Source organism: Anomalospiza imberbis, chromosome 5, assembly GCF_031753505.1.
Source record: "Anomalospiza imberbis isolate Cuckoo-Finch-1a 21T00152 chromosome 5, ASM3175350v1, whole genome shotgun sequence".
NCBI lineage: Eukaryota > Metazoa > Chordata > Aves > Passeriformes > Viduidae > Anomalospiza > Anomalospiza imberbis.
The window spans coordinates 40,805,090-40,832,261 of record NC_089685.1 but is presented as its reverse complement, the minus strand read 5'-3'; the positions used below and the strand labels follow the sequence as shown (position 1 = coordinate 40,832,261).

The 27,172-nt window shown below is 37.0% G+C and overlaps 1 protein-coding gene across 2 annotated transcripts; it reads left to right on the top strand.

Annotated features, from left to right (window-relative positions):
- Positions 1–1,359: 1,359 nt before the first annotated feature.
- RASSF9 (Ras association domain family member 9) lies at positions 1,360–26,402 on the top strand. Of its 2 annotated transcripts, none has more exons than XM_068190332.1 (2): positions 1,360–1,652; positions 23,992–26,402. In XM_068190332.1, exons 1-2 carry the CDS (start codon positions 1,606–1,608, stop codon positions 25,265–25,267), a joined length of 1,323 nt encoding a protein of 440 aa, XP_068046433.1. In that variant the 5' UTR covers positions 1,360–1,605; the 3' UTR covers positions 25,268–26,402. The 2 variants fall into 2 exon arrangements, with proteins under 2 accessions (XP_068046433.1, XP_068046434.1); XM_068190333.1 differs by lacking the exon at positions 1,360–1,652 and adding an exon at positions 1,762–2,262.
- Positions 26,403–27,172: the final 770 nt, after the last annotated feature.

The window sequence follows — 27,172 nt, the reverse complement described above, 5'->3', positions numbered from 1 at the left end:
CCCCAGTCCTTTGAATATAAGAAAATTCCCTCTTTTTGCCATATATAACCTGATTCAAGCAAAAAGAAAGACTTCTATGGACTTAATATGTGCTTATCTTCATAATACTGAAATCAGACTATTTCAAACCTACCCTGGCAGCAGGGTAAGAAATCTGAAAGTTATTCTATTGCAGGTTCCCAGGTTTTGTGTTATTTGAATGAATACACAAACAAGGCTTTTAAGAGGCTCCTATCCCTCTCTTTGTAGTTACAGTTCAGAGAATTCAGAGGCGTGGGACTGAACTGAAAATATGTGGGGCATTCCTAGAGCTGCCAGTAATAGGTAAACCATGAAACGGGCTTTTGCTTTGTTTTCTTCAGGAAAATTGTATTCTTGAACAAGGGAGGAAAGGGGAAATTTAGAAAATGACTTTTTTTCAGATAAGCTCTTACTCTGGTAGGCTCCTATTTAATCATTGCCCCTGGTTGATAAAACAATTCCCTATTGTGTTGTACCTTTGGGCAGCCACATAAAGAATCTGCTCTGTGAGGGAAAAAAAAAAAAAAAAAAAAAGGAATTACTTACATCTAATATGTACCTGTTAAATTACTGCAGAAAGGAGAGAGCTATGGTGTGCTAGGGCTGTGCACGGAACTTCCCACCTGCCCTGGGACCTTCACCCGCTGGCATCAACCTTTTGGGCACAATGGCTCCTCCTTACCCTGCTCTGCTCCAAATTGGCGGTGGGGGGGAGAGGGTAGGTTTTTTCCTTCTGAAGCTCTACTCCAAATCTCTCATTCCCAGAGGGTTGTTGTGAACAGGAACCATGGTGTGTGTTCACTTCCCTTCTGGCAAAGCTGGTTTAAAATAATAACAAAAAAGGTCGTGAAACAGCTTAGTACGAATCCAGTCTTTCGTGTTGCTGCCTCACTTGTTCTCTTCTAGGCCACATTTTCGAAGGTGTATTTAGTCTGTAAAGGCTCCCATGCAAATAGCTCGTTTACTTAAAAGTCCAGGGAGAGCAGAGGGGCCACAGCGGTCTTTTTCCCTTCATCTTCCCCGTACTCGTTCAACACCTTGTGAAGAAGTAGAGAGGTACTGAAAAGCCAGGTTGTTATGCATTGAGAACTGGTGTGGCAACTGTAGCTTGCCCTTCATTAACGTGCGTTTAAGCCGAGCGACTTGACCTGAAGTGGCTGGAGCCTCCCGGGGAAACTTTTCAGTGCTTTTGTGTGTGTGCGCGCCTTTACGGAGTTCCACACGGGAGCAAAACCCCCTCTTTCCCATTTGCTGCCTGCTGCCCTGAGGGTGACAAGGCTGAAAGTTTAGCAAGTTCTGTGCATAACTCCACATCACAGGAGCAAGTGCGTATTCCCCCCCTCCCCTTTCTTTTTCCTGCTTCTAAACACCTCCTTCAAGTTCGCAGTTGGGCAGGACTCCAAAGGTGCAGCAGCAGCAACAAGCTGGAGTTCAAAGTTAGCAGTAAATTGCACAACTTCCAGCTCATCGCTACGCTCCGTGACTATTAACAAGCTGGAAGGCGCTCAGGCAAAAAAAAAAAATAGGGGAGAAGGGAACACCCTCGAATTGTTTGGGGATCGCTGATGTTATGCCGCTGGGATCATGGCTCCTTTTGGAAGGAATTTATTAAAAACCCGGCATAAAAACAGGTAAAGTGCGTGGGTATGCGAAGGAAAGGGTAGGGTGCTATGGGATTAGTTTTTTTTTTTTTTTTACTTTTCGTTTGGTTCTGGGGGCAGGATGTGTTACCCGGACCGTGCCGTTCCCAGCAGCTGAACTCCGGGACTCACCTGCGAGCAGCAGCCGGGCCGGGGGAACGGAGGGGAGCGGGCCGTCGTGTGCCGAGGGAAGGGGCTTTTCCCTTGCCCCCTTCCCCCGGACCTGTGGTGCCCCTCTTCGCTCTGGCTCTTTTGACTACTGGGCAATATTTTCCGTGAGCGGGAGGTAGCTCTTCCGGACTTGGAACCTTCCCCGGCTGAACCGATGCGAGCAGTGGCAGTGCCCCGCGCTGGGAAGGTGACGCTCGCCGAGGCCGGGAGAACCGGCTGCAAGCCCGACGTTCGCGTCCCGTAGGCGGCCAGGGGGAACCCGGAGCTCTTCCCTCGCCCCGGGACAAAACTCCCCGAGTTTCTCACGGGAGGGCCGGGCTCCGGGCCCCGCGCCTTAGTCCCGTTGCCCTGGGAAGTTGACCGGCAGCCTGCAATCCCGTCGGATCAAACACCCGTCTCTTATCTTGTCCGCTGGCTGTCAGCCTGGGAGGTAGGAGAGCATCGAGCTCGCAGCGTGGGGAGGGGGAGGCGGAGGGGGGAATGCTTTTTTTTTTTTTTTTTTTTTTTTTTTTTTTTTTTTTTTTGCTTAGAAAATTCTTCAGCGGGACTGCTGTGGTCCTTGGGTCTGCTACAGCGAAGTTTCTTTACGGGGACTTTGCCCCTTAAGCTCTACATGCTTCCACATGCCCCACACGCGGGCTGCAAAAAGGAGAAGCAGGGTTATGTAATCATGTTAGGCTCTAGGGTGGTACTAGATTTTTTTAAGAGTGAATTCGCTTGGACCTTAAGGAAGGTACAGTGGCTGAGCCCATTTAGCTAAAGCTGAACAGAACCAGGTCACTGAAATTTTGCCTCAGTGAGAAACTCTAAAATCACTTATAATCTCATCCCCATTTTGCCTAGTGCTCTTCACTGAAATTTAGTTTGTATTTAAAGGAATGCAAAGGATGATCTATTCTATGGGGAATATAATTGAACTCTAAATAGTCTTGTAAAACGTCCCATTTCTCTTCTGTGTTTGGCTTTTGGTTTTCACATTTGAAATTTATTTTGGGGGGCCTTGTATTTGCTGGGATTGTGTAAAAATATTAAGTTAGCATATTGTGTAAAAATATTAAGTTAGCATAATATTGACTATTAATTAGATTGTAACTGTCAATGTTTTAAAATTGGATACTATTTTAGAATTATTAACAATGCAGTTTACTGATTATGCAGTGTATTTTGGTAATGTGTCTGAAATCAGTAAAACTTTCATATAATTCTCATATGGCCATTTTTTGTTTAGATGATCTAGAAAGATGTACATGAACTTTTCTATGAAATTGCTTTCACAGAGAGCTGGAAATTTATTGCTCTTAAAATGAAAGTTTTGTTCTTGCTATCACCTACCTGAATAAGGATTAAATCACAAAGCACAGTTCCACTGTGTTCAACGGTGAAATTGTTTCTGTTTTGGTATTCACAATATCTTCACACTAATTGCATCAATCTCATTATGTTTGCTGATGTGACATTTTATTCCTCAGGAAAAGAAAGTCGTAATCCAAAGCTTTAAATAGGCAATAAAAATTAAAATACCAAAAGAACCATTACTGGTTCATCTGGAACTTTCTGTTCATTTCATCCTCGCATCCCCAGAAATAAATAAATGTCACTAATGGCTGAGAGACTTTGTGGCAATAAGAAGGGGCTGTGTGACCAGAGAAGTGTAGGGAAAGGGGGTCAAGAACAAAGCAAGCTACATACTTCTTAAGATGTGTCATTATTTATTCAGATATTTAAATTTCTGCATATTTAATGTTAGCTTTGATAATGAATTTTGAGAATTAAACTTTGCTTATGCAGTTAGTAAAATGGTTTTGCAGTATGGTTGAAGAGCTAAGTAATAATTCTTTCTCATTTTAATTGTATCTTGGTGAATTCATTTGAAACCTTGAGAATTGATCTTAAAATCCTTTACTGTGTTTAGGCAGGCAGTTGGAGAGTCAGAACTTGTGGCTCACTACTTTGTCTAACTACCTGTAAAGAAGAACCAAAAAGGAACATACACAAATGTGTATCCTTAACCTGCTGCTGCTTTGTAAAATAGGCCTAGTGCTCATTCACATTTCTGGGAAACAGCTTTTTCCTTTTTCTCTGGAAGTTCTTTATGATCATTTGCTACATGAAAATATAACTCCTGAAAGTTATAAGATAAGCAAATGAGGAATAAAATCTATGTTTACATGAGGACATAAAGCTAAGTTGAGGTAACAAAGGTAGGTGGAAGGAGAGCCAGAAGGAAAATGAAGGCGTTACAGTCATTTGCTCAGATAACAAGATGACACCACTGTAATTAGTGCTTGTCTTGCAGCATCGCCCAGAGGTTCCAGATCAGGTCCTTGTTTAATAGTAGGCTCTTCACATCCAGATTGTAAATTGTCAGTCTCTGCCCCTAAGACCTCAGAGTTTAAACAAAGAGGTTACACTGAGTCTGTGTCTAAGCAAGAGGCAAGGGACATTGTCCATTATGCTGCAAGTCATTAGAGAAAGAAACTGAGATTAAACCTCAGGAAGACAAAACCTGTGCTGAACTACTGTTAGTATTTGAAAGATCTTCAGTAAGTATTACTCTCTTGGGCTTCTAAAATGTCACTAATACAGAGACAGCACAAAGGCCATGTAGCCAATAGATCACTTAAGCCCTGGTTTGATTTCAGGACAATGGCCTCTAGGATTGTGACTCCAGCATATGTTTCTTGGCAAGAAAGACAACGGTATCTTTTTCAAGAGCTATAAGTAGTTTTTACAGCATTCCTTGTCCTTCTGTGACAACCAGAAGTAGTCACAGTTCCCAGAATGTGTATGTGCTTGTCTCTGTGTCCCCAGGAGAACAATACTTCCAAGATGCCCCACCCACTTACAAACCCAAATGTGCACAGCAGGGACAGGTTGTACCCTCTAAGGCAACAACGGAAAAATGAAAGTTTCCTGCAGGATTAAGGCTCTGCAACATGAATAAACTCAAGGGGATTTATTTTTATGCAGATCTCTTAAAGATGCTTACTTCGAGAGTGAAAGGAATGCTCAGCTCACATCACACTTCAGAAGTGTAGTGAGAGCAGGAAATGCTTAGCTGAAGGTGGAGGAAGAGAAAAGGCACTGAGTTCTTTGCTCAGAAGGTCTAATAGTGATCTAACACATCGTTCTACACAGAGACAAAATAGCTCCCTATCCAAATATGAGAAACACAGAACATAGATACTTGCAGTGTTCAGGTACCAGGGTTTCACATTGTATTAGAGTTCCTGGTTGCTAAGCAGAACAGGAATTTACGCTGCACTGATTTTCAGTAGGATTAAGACTTCTCTGCTGTTGAGTGCTAGATTTGATCACTTTTGAAAATGGGTCTTTAGGTTTATTTAAATACTTCAAGTATATCTGGATATATGTCATAGTGGGAAAACTGACCTCATTGCTATTTCTTTCATCGAGACCACTTCTTTGGGTTTTGCACATAAGCCTTAGACAAAATTGTTGAATATCTACTGTTTCATTTGTGTTGTAGCTGGGATACTGAAACGGAGAGGGTACAGATAATCCATCTTGATGCTGTAGGGCTGTCCTGTTGTGTTCAACACCTTGAGAAATACATTTTGCCAGTGTACTTCAAGTTGGTCCTGCATTTACTACTAAAGTTTGTACGCTGTGTTGGCATGCAACAGTTCTGAACCCAGAGTAGTGTTTCATGATTAAACAAATGTGTTACAAATCTGTTAATATTTAAATGTGTTTACTGGTTTTGCTTTTCCTTCCTGTATTTTTTTCTACCTTTTACTGTTTACTGTTTTCCACTGTTTTACACTTTTACTGACTGCCACAGGAGTTAATGTTTCTCTGTAGGAGGGAAAAACTTACTTTGCCTACTCTCTAGTTCTGCCTTTCTTTAATCAGCTCATCTCTGGTTCAGAGGTAGAAAGAAAGACCATGTATCTTCATTCAATGTTATTGATATAAGAGGGAGTTCTTCCTGGACTGACAGTCAGAGGCCCCTCCCCAGTGAGAGACGCATTCAATTATTCTCTCAGTTTATATATTACAGTGCAGGGTAGTGAATTAAATTAGAGACTTCATCTATCTGATACTGACTTAGCATTTCCATGATCCCTCCCTTTCTCCCTCCCTCCAGTTGTTTCTCATTGTTTCTAGTTAGCACAGTGATTTGTGTATTGCTCTGAACATCTCTTCTCTTCTGCTCTACCTACGGTTGAGTACACCGCTGTACATTTTAAACCTTGACGAAGTAAAACTGAAAATGCTCAGCATTGAGGTTTGGACTGGTAAAGCTCTTGGAGATCAGCTGCTTGTCTGAATGAACTGTATATGACCCGCGCTGTAAGTCTCATGGGATCATGTGAGATGTCTAATACTTCTCTTGGATGAGCACACCTGGATAAAAGTCTATATGAAGCTATAAAGGTGCTTTCTGATACAAGACTACAAGATATTTGGTATGTATGTTGGAGAGGGTAGGTAAAAGTTTTAGAATCATTGGTGCTACCTTTGTTAAAATTTTAGATTGAAAATATGGTGCTTGTTTTGTAATGGTAGAATGCATTCTTTTTACATATTTTTTTAACTTTTCCCTGAGTGTGAGATGTATTAGTGAACAATCAAAGAAGTTGTTCCTTTTTGAGCCAGACTTCATACATTATAATTTATTTTCTGGTCTGCCTTGGAAGCTTTGTCTCAGGGGTCAAAATGGTTGCACACATTTTCTAATAATCTTTGTACATATTTGTTCACTTCACTTTCAGGAAGAGCTTTAAGTCTAGCAAAACACTAACCTTATTTCTGAAGAGTTAATTATCTACTATTCCAAGAGGGCAGGCAGCAATTTCATCCTGAAGGAGTAAATAAAACGAGTAGTAGAAGTGTAATACTACACCATCTAAGAGCATGACTTCGGTTAAATTGAAGCTAATCTGAAACACTAATATAGTGTAGAGTCAGGCTGAGAGATACATTTCAGACAAAACTCCCATTTTGTTTTAGATTAAAAGATTAAAGACAAAAAGATTAAAAAGAGGCAAAATCTTGCTGGTCAGTGGTCATTTCCTATTTTACTGTTGAAAAACTAGTATTGTGCATGAAGAAAGACACATTGCTAAATATGTAATTAATTCAGTAGACAGAAGTAAATTTTCCCAGTTGGGCATTTTTTAAAATTCTATTAACTTTAATGAAAGTCAGTGATAATCACAGAGTAGTACCTCCTGATTTACCTATCCTCAGAAAAACAGTTTTTTGTTTGTTTTATATGAGTAATAATAGCAATTTAAAACTCTGGTCTGAAACACTATTATTTGAAAACATTAACATCTCATATGCTGTGCAAGCCTTAATTAGTTCATCCAGCTTCTATATTTAGTATGTTGGTAAATCCTTATTAATAGTGACAGAAAGGATGATGTAATATAAAAATGTTAAGACCACGCATTAAGTGAAGCCTAGGACTGAATGCTGGACATGCTGGTACCCAGTCATGTGCATAGGTAACTGGGCTGTTACTGTCACTTCTATTGTTTCTCTTACATGTTATGATACTCTTGATGACTTTCTGTCTTCTGTACAGTGTTTCTGTGCTAGCAGTTCCTCAGGTATCACACAAGACAAAATAGATAAGAGAGTTTCAGGAAGCCTTGTCCAAAAGAATACTTTTTTGAGCACGTTTCTGGAACTTGACTCAAATAGGCTCCAGGATTAACCACATTGCCTTTTCCTGGTTTGACCTAGCTAGAAATGCACTTAGGGTGCAGGTGTTGCAATAGTGATAACGATACCAATTTTTTGTGACCTCAAACACCCGATAAGCTTACATAGTTTTCCTTAGCAGTAATTTGGATGTTAATATTTACATGCCTCAGGAAAATAAGTAGGACATGACTAGACAGTGTAAAATGTGTAGAAGTGCAGACTGTGAAAGGCAGTAAGTGGGAGAGGTAAGAATTAGATCTGTGAATTCTTTTTTTCTAGTCCTTATGCAGTCCACTAAACATAGATTCCATGCAGGAAAGTGACAATACACTTGTATTGTTTAAATTTGATTTTATGTGACTTTTCTGAGGAATTTTTCAATGGTTGAAAATTTTACATAATGTTAAAAATGTCTTGTAAGGAGGGTTATAATGTCCCAGAAAGAAAAATAAATAAAGGAATGCCATGAGCATCTTAATATATTTTGAGGTGGTGTATATTTTTGTTCACTTGTGAAGTGAACAAAAGAAATTACCTGCAGAAACTAAAAAAAAAAAAATAGTCATGTAATTGTAATTTTAATGCTATGAAATCCAAGTCCTTATGCCATGTGGTAATGAGCAAAAGACATCAAACTTGAAAGAAAAAATTCTAGTGCATGTTTAGTACATCTCTCATGCACTTTATTTATACCCTTTATTTAAAGATGCGTTTCTCTTTCATCAACTTTCTTGTTTCATACTCACTCCTGTCTGCCTGAGTGCATTTTTCCCTATGTCAGTTTGAGACATTTAAATTGTAGTTCAGATGGTTCCTAGACATGCATTTTTGAACATCAGCATTAGGAAAAGCCAGGCTATGATGTAATCTTGGAGGTGATGTAAACCTCTATTTTTCTGGATTATGTTTTTTTTTTATGATTTTTTCCACATTAATTAGTAAGATGCAGAATAATCACAGGCGAAAAAACGTGTTTATAGAGATGATCTTTGCTGGGAATATAACATATTATCTCTTTTATATCAAGGGTCAAAACCATGAACCTGATTAAGTTGCTTTCTTTATTCTTCACCCCTATTTGCTCTCTTTCATTGATATAGAGTTCTGAGTTACAAATTTCCTATCACAATGGTAAATAGAATCATCTCTATTAAAAAGCAGGAGATTTTATTTTTTCCTCCTATTAGTAATACAAAAATATTGATGCTTAAAATAAATATGCAAAAGCATAATATGCTCATGTTCAAGGACAAAATCAGGATTATGAAAATTTAATAATCTATTAGAGCTTTGTTTTTGTCAGGTATAAATATGTTTACCTTACTTTAACTTGTAAGGGTTTATGACCTCACTGGAATAATGCAGTTGAGTGAAGACTACTAATTTTTAAGAGAGTCTGCCCTTGGGTCTTGAACATGCAATTTGCTTTGTGTTAATAGATTCCATCATCCATGTAGAACATCTTACTTTGCTTTCCCCAACCTCTTTCAATTCAAAAGAATTCTTTCTACAGAGGGTATTTTCCACTGTGAAAGCACTTTAAAGCTACAACATTTTTCAGAGCAACAGTTGGGACGCAGTTTTGATGATCTAAAGCGTACCTCATTTACCATAGGAAGTTATCAGATTTTGCTCACTGATCAAAGAGTGATTTAGTGCTATTTATAAATGTGGGATCTTTTGCTGATCTTGTTCAGCTGCTGGTGTTCTGGTTGATAAACTGATGTTCTGAACTGCTGTTTTGTTTGGACATTAGCTGTTGACAGACTTCCTCTGGACTGATTACTAAGGCACTGGGTATACTTTTTAAACTTGATTATTGCCTGTATCTCTCAGGGCCACTTCGTTGTTAATATCCTGCTTTACTGAAAAGCCCTGTACAAATTCAGTTTTCTAACAACAGTCTAGGATTGGTATTGACTTTACTGCACTTTCCCAGACTTGTGGTACTTTCAGGATTAGGTAGATAACTAATAATGTTTGTTTACCCATGGAAGTCCCTACAGGTCTCTGACAAAGATCTAAGTTATTTTTGGAACTGCTGTTGTGGATGTTCACAGTACTTTTGCTGACACTCATACTGCTCCTGAGATTGAAGTACACAATGAAATACAAATGTCAAGCTCCTCTTACTCTACTTGAGCCACTGAAAATTTAGGTATCTTGTCATCTAGGTGCTCATTGTATTTAATGGATACATCTAAACACTTCTGGAGGGCAATTCATTTAGTCTTAGACAGGCTGTCAGTATGGGATTAGTCATCCTTTTGGAGGTGCCTATTTTATGCCACTGATTACAGAGGAAGGTCAGAAAATTATCTTTGCACATCTACATTTTTAAATAGCTTAAGGTAGATGATAGGAGCACCACCCAATCACTTTTCATGGAGCATGCACAGATTTGTAGAGCAGGTTATTAACCATCTTTTGCACCACTTATTTTAGAAATTAAAAAGGTAAACATGAACGGAGAGGTGAATAAGAGGTAGATTATGTATGATTAAGGGAGAACCATACTAATAGCATGGATGTCTTCCCTGTCCCTGCCACAAAATTCCTACCTAGTTTTGGGCAAGACACATCAACCACAGTTTACAGGACTGTTTACTCACGGTGTGTTCCTCATTTGCTAATTCAGTGTCCTGTAAACTCTTTTACATGAGGGTTGAGCAAAGGAAGTTTATAGATAAAGATATCTTTATCCATCCACTTTGCACATGTCTGTGGATATCAATTCAGTTGGAGTGGGAATTTAAATGAGTGGATAGCTTTGGTTTGTAAAAGGGAGCTCTTTCCCTACAAGAGTATGTGGAGATAAATTCCTTAAAGTCAGCCTGAAAAGCAATTGAATATTTGATGGTAAATGACATATATCAAAAGTTAAAATTTTGAAAAGTGTCCTCTAAAAGGGTTGTACTATACCTAGGAGAAAAGATACAAATAAAAATGCACACATATTGAAGAAATGTAAGTAATAAGGGCTAGTTTTATGAAGCTGCCTAAATTTAATTCAAGTCACCTAAGACAATTTTTAAGAACTTTGAATGTTTAAATTCTGACTGGTAACACTCCCCAGCTACTTTTACTTCTATCATGTCTTACACTGGTCCTGAACACTGTGCAGTTTGTGCTTTCCTCATTATGCAATTTTCAGGAAAGTCTTGTGAAGTTACTCTAAACGGAAGTTCTCTCAGTATTTCATGTTGAAGCTGCTTCATTTTCTGCTGGCTTAAATTACAGTAAGGCAGACAAGGACAAGGATTAGTGTTGAAAGCTTCAGGGAGAGAAGGGAATCAGGTTTTAGGTTGCTGTACTAATTAATATTTCTCTTCTTTTTATGCAATGAACATTTGAACATGATCTAACAACATCCAAGTCCTGCCCTTTTGTTCATGTTTCTGACTGCTCTAGGTCAGTTCCTGCTAACTTGCTGGTGTCAGGAAGCCCCACTGTTAGGAGTTCAACTATTTTGTAGTACTTTCTGTGGAAGATGAGATGTCCAATTGAGAATTATGGACTTCAGCAGCAAAGAAGATACTTGAAAGTTATAATATTTGGTGTCTGCAATGCCTCAGTATCTTCTGTGTCTTGAAAAAACTGAGTACTGTCTATTATGCTCATTTAAGTGAGGCAAGTGACCATTGTAGCAGAGAATGAATCTTTCTATGGATATACTTAATCAAATTAATTTTTGTTTAACTAAGTAGCATGGAAATCTTTAACAACATCTGAAATTTTTCAGTACTTGGCTTCATGCTAAACATATTTCTTTGTGCTAAAGCATTTGTGCCTGGTAGGCATATATTCAGTATAAAAATGCATTTATGACAGCTTGTGTTAGATGTGATCACAGAATGCATATGTATAGCTCATGTACTGTCACATATGTACAATAAAATATATTATAACCCCCAAATCATTGTATATATAAACAATACATGCAAAAATAGCCACTTCTGTAGATTGCATATTTATGCATCTACGTATTACAAACCTGAGTACACACAAGCCTGTCAGAAGTGACAAACAGAATGTGCACATGTCACAGGAGGAAGCTAAATATGTGTATTTCTCCCAACATGATAGAGCTGTTCACGTGGCAGAGGGAAGCATGCCTTCATCCACCTGTCACTGTGGTAACCACTCAGCTTATGAAGTACTTTGTTAAAAGGCCTTTTTATCCTCCCTGAGCTATGAAGCCATTTGAGTTCCTCATATGTTGAAAGAATCCCCACCTGCAAAGACATTTGGATATGTGAAGTAAAGAAACATAGGATTAATTTGAGTGTTGACTCAGTCTGACTTTCTGTGAACTAATGACAACAAGTAGTTTGCAGTGTCTTTCTGGTGTCACAGCCTGCTTGGGATAATCACTATCCTGCCATAGATGCATCTCACAAAACTAGCACCATTATTTCTTGGGCCTGCCTTGGTCTTTGGGCAAGTCACGTAGCCATGCTTGGCTTCAGCTGTGCCCACTGCAGATTTTTGGCCTGTATCTGCTCTCCCTGTTCATCACAGTTCTCTCGCCAGGAGTTACCACTTTTTCAGCTGCATTAAATTTTTGAAGTTTCTTCCTAAGCTGTTCAGTCACATTGGATAGCTATCTTAGATGGTTTAACAAGGCTTTTATCTTTATGGCTTAATTCATCATGACTCATTGGAGATCAGACAAGAAGCTCATCTCCAGTGGGAGGGTTGTGATATTCAGCTGACATGGTTATGAGCCTCTTCATATGGACTCAGCTGGAAACACATTATCTGAACCCATTATGTCTGCCATAGGTTTTGGGCTTAAGTCACAATTGTTCAAGTATTTTAGGATTCACATGGCTTTTTATCTGAATCACATGGAATGTCTTTCCTCTGCAGTCATCTTCCTTCATCTTCTTACAGCTAAAAAGGGTGGGTGGAGGGGTGGGCTATTAGACACCATTCTCTGTATCTCTCTCTTGTCTATACCTTTCTTCTTTGCATTAATTTCATAAATTTCCCATTACTCTTGGTAATCATTCTGATCCAGCTTTAAACTTGCTTCCAGACAGCAATTCATCTCTTTTTGCCTTTCCTATCTGTATTACTCATCTGGCTAGAGCTAGTTTTGCAATCTCCTTTGCCCTCTTTATACATATCCATTGCTTGGGAAGAGCACAGTTGGTGAGGTTAACAATTTATTTCATTTTTTCAGTAGCTTCTTTAGAGAAGATGTGGTTATATTTCAGAGACCCTATCAGCCTGTGGCTGACTAACTACATATTGAAGCATTCATTGATAGGCAATTTTAGAAAATTACTTGAAAGCATAAGCTGCACAAATCTCTCAGTCTGACAATGAACAGTAAAAATGCTTCAGGTTCCTTTTTAAGAAAATTATGTCCACTCTTCTCATTAGCATAATTATTTATCTAGTACTCAATTTAGCTCTTTATAATGAACATTTATATGAGTCCACTTAATTATCTCATCTTTTTTTTCCCTTCAGCTCTTCAAATACTGTAAGTAATGGAACACATTTATCACTGAATTGTCTTTCAAAAAGTTTGAGGCAGAAATTTAAAAGAAAATAATAAAAGAAAGAATTGATTGTAAATTAAGTCTTGATAGAACATCCTTTGAGGTGATGTTTTCCAAAATGATTTAATGAAAGAAAATGAAATGGGAAGGATCATACAATGTTTCAGAGTGTGGTGGTTCTCTCTGTAAAATTGATTGCAATACATATAGGAGAAAATTAAAGCCCATCCTGTCTTTCTCATTCCTAGCAAACTGTAAAGAGATACTCAAACTAGTTTTTACAATATACAAAAAAGCTGTGTTGACAAATCATTAGATTTTAAGAAGTTAGGAAAGGGTAATGATAAATGAAGTTGTTGAACAGCTCTAAAGGCTTGCTGTAGCACAAAGAGCAGTCCTAAGCCCCCTTTCCAGGCTCCTAACCATTCTCCACCATTCCCTTTGCATTGCTGCTATTCTTGCTTGATACCATAGAACCCAAATGAGTATTTTTCTTATTTGGTTTTCTGAGCCTGAGTTTAACCTTAGGATTGGGAAAAAGAAGCCAAGTCCATCTGGCTTCCATTCCATTCATTATGAATGAGAAGAGCACTTGTCTCACATGGTGCCACCTGGAGCAGAGAAGTGGTGTGAAACATGCACAGCATATAAGGATTCTTAAGAAGGTAATCATCTCAGCCTCCTTCAGATCAGAGAGTATTGGAAAAGTAGCATGATTTCTTATTATTTCTTTGTCTGTATCTCATTCCATTATTTAACTTGCCTTATTATCATCTGTCTACATATGTTACACTTTGTTCATGTTTTGGCAGCTCAGACCCAACCTCAGAATACTTTGTGTTTGTTTCTTCACTGGGCAAAATGTCAACAAAGGCAGGGGAGGGAAGGAGTACACTTTTGCCTTTCAACAAAAGCTGAACTGAATTTCATGGAACCACAAAAAAAGGAAAAAGAAAAAACAACCAAAAAACAAACCAAAAACCAAGCCAAACAAAAACCCCTTCATACTCTCAATGCTTGGAATTCCCCTCACTTCTTTGATCTCAAAAGCTCATAAACAACCAGGGTGCTTCTAAAAGGCTGTTATAAAAATTATAATGGGAGAAGTTGGATAACACAAATTTCTATTAACTATAACAGAAACTCTATCGTTTAGAAGCCTGTGTTCCAAATGAGCTGTAAATTATTCTGTTACCTCTATACTACTGAAAGTGACGGAGCTTTAAACACATTCTGTACATTATTAATAGGAGCTCCATAAAGTTTGTAGAGTGTAATCAGTGCTTAAATATGCATAGGCACTTAAATTAAACACAGGAGCAATTTAAAGAATTGTATTTTTTCAATGTAGCAAAGTTCTTGTGGTAGATGAAAAGTACCAGTGGCATTTTCATGTGTTCACTAGTGGGAACTACCCACTGTTCAAAATTAAGATGTAGCATTTACTGTACTGATATTTCTAAACTTCTTATGTTGCTCATTAACACTGAGGAATTTGAAAATGCCCATCTTCCCATCCCTCCCATCATGATCTAAAGAATTACTGTCACTGAATATGTCAGTGTTTGTTTTGGCTCTGGAGTTTTTCCTGGATCTTCCATTCCAGTATAACAGCTGCTTCCTCAGTAGCAGTTGCAATATACACATCAAAGCATGTTTTCCCAGTAGAGTAAATTGTTGATGTTACTGTTACTCATCTTGGAAAATATTTTGGTGGACAGCTAGTTCTCCTTTTCTCAAACCTCCCCCTCCACTGTGTTATGCTACTCCAAATATAGGCCTGGTATGATAAACGTGTTACCTGTCATGGTATTTCGTGCACACACCGCACTTGTTGGAATTCCAAACATTTTTTTGACTAATATCCACTTACCAACCTTATGACTTTGACTATACAATGGAGAAATGATGATTAGTCTGACAGGAAGGCAGATTTAAAGCAGATGTAATTTATAGAGAATGTGTACCCTTAGGGGCAGAAGAAAATTTCAGAGGGAAGACAGGAGGAAAGGGCAGGAGCAAATGCAGTTTCCACTGCGGCCTTTGCTCTTGCCTGTAGGTTAAGTGATTGGAAGTGCAAACATGTAATAAGTGAAGGGGATGACCTAGTAAAGTTTTGGTCAGCTTTCCTGACCATCTGCACTTGGCCCTTGCAAATGAGGTTTTGCAAAATAATATTGACCACTGTAGCAAAGACACAGTGTCCTGTCATTATTAAAAAGAGCAGAGGGGAGTGTTCAGGTCAATCCATCATAACTATCAGTCTTATGTAGTGAACAAGATGTATAATTCCTCTTACAGTATCTCTTACTTCTGTCTTTCTGTTAGTGCAATATCCTGAGTTAGTGCAATTGCTTGGCTTATTTTCTATGTAGTACATACTCTGCTATCCATCGACTTAACAGATTATAGAATTATTACTGTCAGCCCTCGCGACGTTGTGTAAATCCGGGATGCAACAAGCCCTTGTTGGTCCTTCTTGTTGGCTGATTTAGTTTCTTATTTATCTAAGTACTGTCAGGGCTTTTTTCCTTTTTTGATTTTTCTTAACAGTTGGTTCCTGTTCAGACACCTGTTTCCAAGCAGTACAGCTATTAGAATGAAGCACATGATTTCCCATGGGATTTTTACCAAAGTCTGAAATTTCAAGTCAGCAGCAGTCTGGTGTGAATGAGTAATTTGTAGTAAAATAATTATCAGAATTATTTTCTTTAAACTGTCATACCTTTCATGTTTTTATTCTACAAAAAATATAATACTAACCCATTGCAATTCAAAGTTATTCAACTGAAATTTGTCATAAAGCATGAACAGAGTAAAAAGTATTTAGGTGAAACGAAATTTCAACCACAGATCATTGCTGAATTAAAATGTATGCAATTTTGTACAGTAGCTAAGGTGATGGCATTACTCTGCAGAAGAGATGAAGGACCTACTTATAGTTTTAAGTACATAAATTTTAATTCATACAGGACATAATTTGCAACAGCTGTTGCTAATTAAAATGCTTCATAGAGCCTTCCTTGACAGTATGTGTATCTTGTTGAATTAAAAATTTATGCCTTTAAAAAAGAACAGAAAAATGAACATTAAATTTATACCTGGACAAAAAGTGTTGTAACTAGCTAGTTATAAAAGTAGACTTACTTTAATTTTTTTTTTAATATCTAAAAGATTTCAATTAGAGCATCCAAACTACTTCGTATATGTGTATATTTGAAAAATATTACATGGCTCACAAGACACCTAATGTTCTTTTATTTTTAGTAAATGCCTATGTACATTTCTGTAAAGGAGGAAGTTTTATCATAGAGCAAGATTAAATGGATACAGAAACAGATGGTAGGGAGAAATTTATTTCTCTCTATAAATAATAATTATTTTGTTTGCAGAAGTTCTGTGGTGTTCTTTCCCAGTCTTCCTGCAGCATTGGGACTACAATGATTATCTGTATCGAGAGCTTTATTTTCACAGTTAAAGTGCCAGTTCTGTCTTGCCATGATACCTTTCAGGTGACCTTTTGACCTTTTCTGTGACTTTCATATGATGCAAAAGGGAAGAAGAAGCAAGTTTCTGACATGCCATGTATGGAATTTCTGTGTCCTACATGACATGGATATTAACTGTGCCTCCATTAATATTGTTTTTAGGGACTTGTGAAGCGGAATGATTATGTGGTTAGTTTATAGGCTCATTTGAATCCCTAAGGCTTTGGAGTAATTCCAGCTTCATTGGGTAGTGGGAGAGTAGCTACTTCCTCATTGCTGCCCCTAGGAAAATCAGAGGTGTGTAATGTACTTAGGTAGAAGGCACACCAAGTATAAAATTTGGCCTTTATTGCCTTTTGAATAACTTGACAGAAGGGGACAGAAAGTTAAAAAGGTGGTTCAAATGTGGATAGTCTGAATAAACATAATATGGACTTTCAACATGAGCCATTTATTCCTGAAAGATTGACATACTTCTGACCCTAACTTCCATATGGACTGTGTATTCTCTGCACCATTAATGTTCAAACTCACTTTCAAAAATCTCATTGGATCGAATTAAGTTAGTTTCTTCCATGCAAGAGCTGAAACACATAGGCCCAACTGTTTTACCTTTTCAGAAATTTTACAGATAAAAATCACAAAAAGCCAAAATATATTTTGATCTTTGCTTTCATAATGCTCATATATTATCTCATATATGCATATATATATATATATATACATACACACATATACACAGTAACATGCTGGGATTTTGAAAAAGAAACAATAAAAGCAATAAATACAATAAAAGCAATAAATACAATAAAAGCAATAATACAATAAAAACAATAAAAGCAGTGTTATCTAAATGGTATGTGATGGTGTATGCATTTCCTATGCTTTGACTTAATATTTGGTTATTGACTTCATATTAGGTCAGAGGTCTGGTAGAAACAGCATTCCCACACCATTTCCACGAAATCATTGGACATTAGGAAAAGGTTCTTCACTGAGGGTGGGGCTGGATATGAGAACAGTCTCTCCAAGGACTTGGTCATGGAACCAAGCCTGTCAGAGCTCAAGGGGCTTCTGGATGATGCTCTTAGTTATATGGTTTAATCTTAGGTAGTTCTGTGAGGAGCAGGGTGTTGGAGTTGATGATCCCTTTGAGTGTCTTTCAATTTGAGATATTCTGTGGTTGATATTAGCCCTTATATACCCTGGCATGTAAGAGTCACTGGTATCAGAAGCTCTCAAATTATATGTAGCATGTGCCCTATGCTGCAAATACAGGCCATTTGTGTCAACTAGGTAATATTGTAATATTGGCTTCTTATTATATCCATCAAGTAGATATGTAATTAAGAACCATCACATTTTTGATCAATATGTTATCTTTGATGATAGTTATAGCTCAGATCTAAGAGATAACACAGATTTATAATTTTGGCACTGAGATAGCAAGGTTTTTAGAAATTGCAGGAAAACAAGGCAAGTTTTCTCCGGGCCCTTGCACATGGAAGAAGCATCTGTGGGTGTTGAACAAAGATCATAGCACAAATACATACTTCCCAACAGGCATATTTATGTGTCCCAGCAGCATGCTCAACGACCAGCCCCTTGAAAACACTAGATTATTAAATGCCTAGTTTGTCTTGTTTTCCCAGGATGATACGTGCCAATGTGTCACAACATTTTCAAAAGAGAGCAGGTGGCTCAGCCACTGAGCAGGCCTGGCTGGGAGGTTGTTCCCCCCTGTGCAGCATGGCAGGTGGGAGATGCAGCACAGAACCTCTTGCTGAGGAGTTGGGAGCGTACAGCTTAAGGAAGAATGGAGGGATCGCTGAATAGCACAGGGAGCACAGCCCTGCCTGGGTCTCCCTGTGAAAGTATTATGTTTCTAAGTGGACTCTAGGAAAGCACCTAGATGGCAGACCGTGAATGTCTTGTCAAGGACTCCACTGCAAGGATGCAGTCAGCAGCAGCAAGATTGTCTCTTAGAGCCTTTTTGTCTTCTCCATTGAAGAAAGTGAATTGTTCTTGGTGGTATCTTGGCATAATGTAGGGGTTTGCTTAAACTTTAGAAGCATTTTGATCTTACTTTGGGAAAGTCAGGGCAGCAGTATACCTACATACTCTGGTCAGCTGAGGATCCCACCACAGCAGTCTGTGTTGCAGATTAGACTTTATGTGCTATTTGAGAGGGCTTAGGCTGTCATGGAATAAAACATGATTTTCCCAAAAAACTGGTGAAAAAATGACAAAGATATTTTACATAAACGACTTTCTAGCATGAGGTCTTTGATGGAAAATCTAAAAATGATTAGGAGTTCTATGCATTTTCAAGGAAAAGGTTAATGTATTGCTTGGTGTGTGATCTATTTTCATCAACTGACATTTATTCCATATAAATTATTTCAATGACTGGCAGGAGGAGTTAATTTTTTTTGGGGGGGGGGGAAGTCTAGAAATAATTTATTGCAGTGAAAGGAGACAAGGTTTTATCTGTGCTTTTTTTCAACAAAGGCAAAGTATTCTTTTAGTGTACATTATATTTCAGAAACACTGCATTAAGTTGCTAACAATATGATATGGAAGTGATCTAGTTCCAATTGAATGTTTGCAGAAATTAGTATAGAAAAAGAAGCATCTTGTACACATGAAGTTGAAATTCTAAAAAGTAGGGGGATGCCTTTATTTGATTGCCATGATTGGTTGTAAAACTGATATATATTTAGGGAGACTGTTTCAGGAAGGCAAACAATCATGTTTCATATGTATATTTTTGGGCCAGTCATACCTTAAAGTTAGTGAATATCAAAAGTGCATCTTCCAGCATTGAAGCTATCTAATATTTTGACTTTGTGTGACATAAGTAAATGTTTTTGTTTTGTCTGTATGTTGCTGGAATGTATTACCTTCCCGCAGGCCTGAAGAATAAATTAACAAATTATATATCTGACACACAACACTCAGTTTGTGCTGGTGTAATTAAGACTGTGTGAGGCCTAGAACATGATTAGGATGGGGTTTTGGGTCATCTTGAAGAGAAACAAGGAGCAGAAGACATGAAAATAACAATCAAACCAAGCAAAGAAAAAGATGGGGAAGCTACTTTTGACCATTATTAAGTTTAAATTCCCATCTGGTTTAAGTAATTAGTGGCTTTGTAAAAAAAAATATAGACTTGCATGTTGTTATAGACTTTATAATCTTAGATGTGTAAGTAGAACACTTCAGTGATCAAGTCAAAGAAACAGACTTCAAAACAGAACCTGTTTATTGCAGCATTACATTTTTAAGAAATATAAGTTGCCTAGATAGTTATGAAGAAATTGTTATTGTGTCGTCAGGAAACCGAAACATTTAAATTTGAAAAACACTTTGGCTGTTACACTCCTATCAATTGCTATGTTGTTAAAAATGCTAGTTCTTTTGTGTCCTTTACAAAACTGCAGAACAGGAAATTCAGGGAACCTGTAAATATGAGAAGGTTGCCTCTCTGTTAAAATGTTTGTTTAAAAGCATATCTTGTTCCTGAAGATTAGAAATTTTAGTGTTGCATCTCAGAAAAAAAAAAAAAAAGAATTCCTGTCAATTACCAAAAGTTTTTCAACATCTCCTTCTTAGTATTGGAATGGATTAATAGATTTCCTTATAAATTACTGACTAAATTGAACAGACAAGGTCTAAACTAAGTTGTAAAGTTATGATGTGTAGGTCCCACATTTAGTTGTCTGTACTAAATCAACTGCTGCTGTAACCATTCTTGTTACATTGCTCTCAGATAAACTAGAATCTGGATTAATCTCACCTAAATGAATCTGATTGGATTAATCTCACCTGATTTCAACTACCTGAAAGTGAGCTATTTGATTGAAGGTGGCCACATAGGTCTCTTGTAGTTAATGAAAGAGAGAAATAGCTTCCTCTGATGATTATTCTCAATGTTCAAAGATGGGCTAGGCAGTAGGGATTCTTCTTGGAAGTCTTCTCTCTTCACTTGATGAGGAGGACCTTTTAAGATACTGAAATCTTAACTTTCAGATGAATTCCACTTCATAAATGCAGAATTTGTTCTTCACTTTCTATGAGGAATGAGCAGTTTAACAAAAGATATTTGCATCCTGAAAGGAAGTTTTAGCAATTGTTATTCTGTGACTGACATAACAATGCTTCATTTTTGTTTGAAACTACCTGAATTAACTATGAAAAAAGAATTATATAAGACATTTTACTTAAAAGGTCCATGGTAAGGTTCCAGTTTACCATTTTTAGTGGAAGATAATAAAGAAGAACTTTTGATATTTTAGAATATATTAGAATTCTGTGGAAATTATGTCTGTCTAATTCTTTTTGCTTAGAAGCAAAGATCAAAAATTGAGAGGTGTGACTGAATAAAAATTAAGAAAATATATGTTGAGACAGACACATAGAAAAATTAAGGAAAGAATTTGTACTTTACCTTGTTGCTTTGATCCAAGAATTACAGAGATGTTGAGAAATTATTTTAATTTCTTTTTCCTTTTCTGTAAAATGTGACAATATAATTAAAAGATGTAGGTATATACATTATATACATATATATTTGTAAGTACTTATTTTCATGTATAAGCTACTTGATTTCTCTGTTTACCTGCATGTGCATACATTATCCAATTGTGCTACTAAGTTATATTTTATAGGCAAAATAAAGAACGATCCTTCCCCATGAAAGCTGAATGTAAAGTCTGGACAGACAGCTGCATCATAACTGAAAAAGTTACAGGGGGCAATAAACAGCTAGAAAAGTGTTGAAAACAGTAATTTTAAGATGCTATTTTTACATCCATATTGTTTTCAGGGGTCCTGTAAAGATTGCTTTACAATATACAGTGTGTTTTTCATCAGAAGTTTGCTTGACTCCTGCTGAACTCTGTAGGAATTCTGTATAAGAAAGTGTAGTGAAAGTATTTTTCAGTACAATAATGATGGGATGTCTAGGGGGTCTGCAGGTTTATCTGAAGATTTGCTAATAGCCCAGAGAAAAACTAGATTCATGAGAAAACTTTAAAGTTAGGCTTTACATTAGGCTTCTGCTTAATCCACATAATCAGTTACATACTAAAAATATTGACTAGGAGCAATTATGCTAATCAAATGAAAACAAGAAAAAAAAAAGGAAGAGTTTTGATTTGAAAACAAATTGCATAAGACACTCAGAAGAATGATAGAAGAGACTACATTCATTTCCTGAAATGTATTTCCTAATTGCAAAAGAAATCAGGAAAGATACAGTCTGAATTTACTGCCTCAGAGTCCCCAGTATGGTATTTTTTTGTTTTTATGCTTTTTTTTTATTTTTATGCTTTTTTTATTTTCAGTATTTCTATAAATTTAAATTCAATGACTGGTAATACACTTGTATTTATAAATCAATTATTTAGGTATCAGTAGTGAACATGGTTTGAGGCACTGTATTTTTCATTATTCATTTTGTGTAACTTTATGCATAATAAATTATTTGCTGCTTTTTTTCTTTTCATATCTGTAGTGTAAAGCAAATACTGAGTTATTTTTAGTCACAGCTGACTTACGTTGCACCTGGCTATTTACCTGAATTTCACTTAACTGCCAATCTGTTAACAGAAAAAAATATAGCATCCTGCATATTGTAAATCTCAGAGGACTTACAGATACTGATTTTTTAGTGCGTGATAGACTTCACTGTAATGCCATTAAATCTAATATCATCCTCCATTCCTTACCCCCCACTTAAACTTGAATATTACTCTTTCTTTGTGCCACTTTGCAATTTTCTGTGTTTGTGATACGTGCTTTCTTATCTTCAGAAGTAGTCTATGAAAACATTATTAACTTTATGAGCACTAGGTTCAAAAAAACAATTACTGTCAAATGCTGGTCTGTGAGGGGGTGCTATTGGAGAGGGAAAATGATGCTATTATTCAGAGTCATCTACCAAAACACAGATTTTACAGAGAATGTTCCAAGACCTGAAGCAATGTAGTTGGACAGAGCTCTCCTGTGCAATAATACTAATAAACTTACACTTGTCAGTTTTATTAGTATTCATTTGCAGTTTCCTTTTGTTTAAGGATTTTTGCCTCCTGGTCAGAGTAGCTCCTAGAGCTGAGTCAATCATAGTTCAATTTATTGGATTGCAGTGTGTCTGTCATGTTGTGTAATAATTAAGAAAAAAGAACAAGCTGGATCGCTTTACTAATCATAGGGTGTAACTGTAATTAAGCCAAATAAAACTCCATGCTTACTACAACTCAGAAGTCCAAAAAAGTTCTCTGATAAGTAATCCTAGATGAAAACAAATGCTCTATTTCACTCTTTGAATATGGTCTGAATAGTTATTTTCCTTTTCAAGCTTTCTCTGTCAAACTAGGTTAAATCTCATTCATTTAAATTAACTGCAAGGGATACTAGAAAATCCAAAGATACTGTTTTATCATTTTATGCAAGAGGTCAAATCATCAGGTCTGGGCAAGAAGAAAACTATTCAGGTGGAGTCTTGAGGACAGGAATATCCAGGCAAATCTGCCAACACAGGCCCACAGCAGTCCAGGACCAGATGGGGGCAAACTGAAGAATTAGCTCTAAAGTGAACTTCAACCTTTGGTAAACTGTATTCCTGTCTAGACACTAGTGATTTTACTGGAGCTACAGGAGCCATAATGGAATCTCAGACACCTGGAGTTAGGTATCTCAGTGTATAAGGAGGTACCAGGTTAATAGCACATTCATTGTAATTAATAAACAAGTAAATAAATGATTAAATAAAATAACTTTTTTACTTTTCTTACATTTCTGTATCAGTTTAAATAACAAAAAATATGCATACTCATGTATGTATTCTCTTGCAGCTGGTATTCTCTCACAACTCACTGGAATTCAGGCTATTCGGTACTTCAGGAAGAGCAACAAATTTCTTGACACTTATTAGTGAAAAAAAAGGAAAATAATTGTTTTTATGCTTATGTGGGTGCAGTTGTGGCAGAAAAGCCATAGATTTATCCTGTTGTCAGATTCATTGGTGCTGTTCAGTCGTCTTTCCTCAGTCCATCTATGTTCAGTGCATTCTCCCCTTCAGATGCCATTTCTAATAGCTTAGAAATGTCTGTGCAGTCTTTGTAATGAGAACAAACATGAAGATCTGAAAGCTATGCTGTCCTATGTCAGTCTGAAAGTGTAATGCAGATTGCCAAATTTTAATACACTCTTACTATGTATAGAAAACCAAGATTTGATAAAGAACATTTTGTGAGATTCTCATTCAGCTGGACTAGTAATAATATTAAAGCAGTAGTATATTAAAGCTGTTACTTAATCCAAAGACATTTCTTCATGCAATTTAAGCAAGTATATTGTCTTGTACAACAACACAGGAGTTTTTGGAAGTGTTAGTCATATCAGAATTATAGTAATTATTCATACTGTCTCTTCCATTGATATGTAATTTATACTTGGTCTCTTCTTGTTTTCCAGATCTCCCAGCAAGGACATGGCTTCAAATGAAAGAGAGATTGTGGTTTGGGTTTGCCAGGAGGAGAAGATTGTATGTGGCCTGACAAAGCGCACAACTTGCTCAGAAGTGATTCAAGCACTGCTTGAGGAACATCAGACAACATTTGGAGAGAAAAAGGTCCTTTTTGGAAAACCTAGTGACTACTGCATTGTAGAAAAATGGAGAGGCTCAGAGAGAGTACTGCCTCCCTTGACAAAGATTCTGAGACTTTGGAAGGCCTGGGGGGAAGAGCAGGCTAATTTGCATTTTGTATTGGTAAAGTCAGATGCTTTCCTCTCATTTCCATTGTGGAAGACAGCTGAAGCCAAGGTAGTACAAAATGTAGAAAAGCAGTGGGACCTCAGTCCAGCAAACTACATGAAGATGTTGCCAATAGACAAGCAAAAGAAAATTGTGAGGAAGACTTTCCGGAAACTGGCCAAGCTTAAGCAGGACAGTGTTCAGCAAGAGAGAGATAATATGGAGACACTGATTCATTTGATCATTTCTCAAGATCATACCATTCATCAACAAGTCCTTAGAATGAAGGAACTAGATATGGAAATTGAAAAATGTGAAGCAAAATTCCATCTAGATCGTGTGGCGAATGATGGAGAAAATTATGTGCAGGACTCCTATTTAATGATTGGTACAAGTGAGGCTGAGCAGCAAGGGAGTAGGCCAGATGATCAAAAAGAGATGCATGACTATTTGAGCAAAAGCGAGGGAATTTTACAGGTTGAAGAGAGACTGAAACATCACAAACAATTAATAGAGAACCTGTGTGCTGAAATTGAAAGAGAAGTACATGGTATTTGCATGGAAAAAAATGGAGAGTCTGTTCGCACAGAAGGAGCTGCTAATGCTGAACTGGAAACCTCAGATTTGGAAAGTGTAAAATATGAGCTGGAAAAAAGTATGAAAGATGGTCTGAGAATCAACTCATACCTGAGCTGCATCCAGAAAGAACTTACATACAGGGACTCACTGCTTCAAAAGAAGGAAAAAGAATATGAACTTCTTACAGAAGAATTTAATTTACTACATGTTAAGGACAACATTGAAACTAGGCTTCAACCAAATGAAGAGCCATCTAAGAGTGGTAGCATGTCCAGTAACAGCACTGCTGTTCCTGACTTTGTTCATAGAGTGACTAATCTGGACATAAATGATACAGACTCTGACACTGGAATCAGCTCTACACACAGTCAGGACTCTGAAATAACTGCAGGGGACATGGTACTGTTGTCAACATAGTTGAAAACAGTTACACATTTTTAAAAATTTTATTTTGGAGGATATTTATACGAATTCATAAACCTGTTGTCTTGAAAGTTAAGCTCTTCAAGGTATTAAAGCTGTGGCACTGCTTTAGCAAAGTAAAGAGTGTCTATTTATATCCTTAATAGTGTATTTGTGCTAGAATGCTATGTGCTAGAATGGGTTAACTGGTAATAGGTGAAAAGTTGTTGACTTTGCTACATCAAGACAGACTATTTAGACCTTGTAATGTTGAGACTCATTGAAATGGGAGCATTCTGACTGGCTTGGACCAAAAGTTTGGAGATTTCATTTCCTTTGGTCATTGTGTCTGCTCCTGCATCTCCCTAACTTTTTAGGAACATGAAGTAGAGACCAGAGAAAACTAGACCAAGAGCTTGATTTTCTGCTCTGTTACATTACCTTTATGCAGATGGAGTTTCCTTGCTATGAAGCTGCTGTAAAAGATTATATAATTGAGCATTTAATCTGTTAAAAAATAGTTTTTATGATAATGTAGAACAGAATAAATATAATTGCATTTATGCTGTATTTTTAAATTTAGTTTATATATAATATCAGGATGATATTTTAAAAAACTCCTAAGTCCCATTTTAAAAATTACCTTCCACATATGGGTTTTTAATTTTGATTCTCTTTCAGCAGCTTTTATCTGCTTTTAAGATCCTTAAACCCCCTACTTATCTGCTGTTACCCTGTAGTTGCCCTAGTGGTGTTTTAAATGCACAGAGTTCCTGCCAGGAGGCATGTCAGGACTGCTTAGGTCCTGCTTGTGTGAGACGCTCAAATCCCAGGCTCACACCTCACCCTAAGGGCATTTTCAGCAAGACTTTCCCCTGCCTATCTCACAGGTTGGATCCAGTGTCTTAAGCCTCCTGAAATCATGACTACCAAAAAAAGCATAGCAGAAGCAACAGGTAGGAACCAGTCATTTTAGTCCCTGGCTAGACACAGTTTCCCAATAGCAAGCTAGCAACTATTTTCATATAGCAAGTAGGTTTTCAAATCCCATCTCATACTGTTTTGAAGCAGGAACCTATAAATCCTTCTTCCTCAGTGAGGACTTTGGGACACAGCTAAAACTGATCCACTTTATATAATTAATAAAATATTTGGCTTTAGGTAAAATAAATTTAAAAAAAAAGAAGGAATGCAAAACATGAAAATTTTACAACTGTAGTTAAGTCAATTTTTTCATTTAGGATGTAGTAGTTTATCTCAAACCCTCCTCCAGCATATTGCTGTAGGTCCAAAACAAAGCTGTAGAATTGAATTGCCTCAGTTACCAAATAAGATTTCTAACTGTGCTGAGGCTCTGCTAATAGAGAGCACGTGCATAATTTCTAGGTTGCCATGTTCATTTTACAGATCAATCTGCTTAATACTTCTGATTAAAATAATTGAGTGGTGAAATAATTACAATATTTCTGAATAAAGTTCAGTTCTGCAAAATTCAAAAGAATCATGGAATTAACAGCCTACAAAGTAAACAAATGGACAGTACCTAGAAGGTGTAAATGTAAAATTCTTTCAGATACACTGCTTTCTTTAATTTCCTTAAGTGTCTGTCAACCATGTGTTTTCTAAAACAGCCAAGGTGCTAGGACTGCTGATTAGCACATATTTAATGCAGAAAAAAAAAAAAAAAAAAGGAAAAAAAAAAGAATTTTCTAAAAAGAAAATTTTTGTGGTTTATTTGTTGTGGGTTTTTTCTTAATCCTGGCTATTATAAATAGTTTCCATTTCAGCAAAGTGTGCTAGTTGCCTTAATATATTTTGTGTTATATTTTTTTTTCATACAATGTTATTTGAATGCTTTAGTGATACTGTGTAATATTTAGACTCATCAGCTCCTGATGGAAACACATGTATGAAATATCT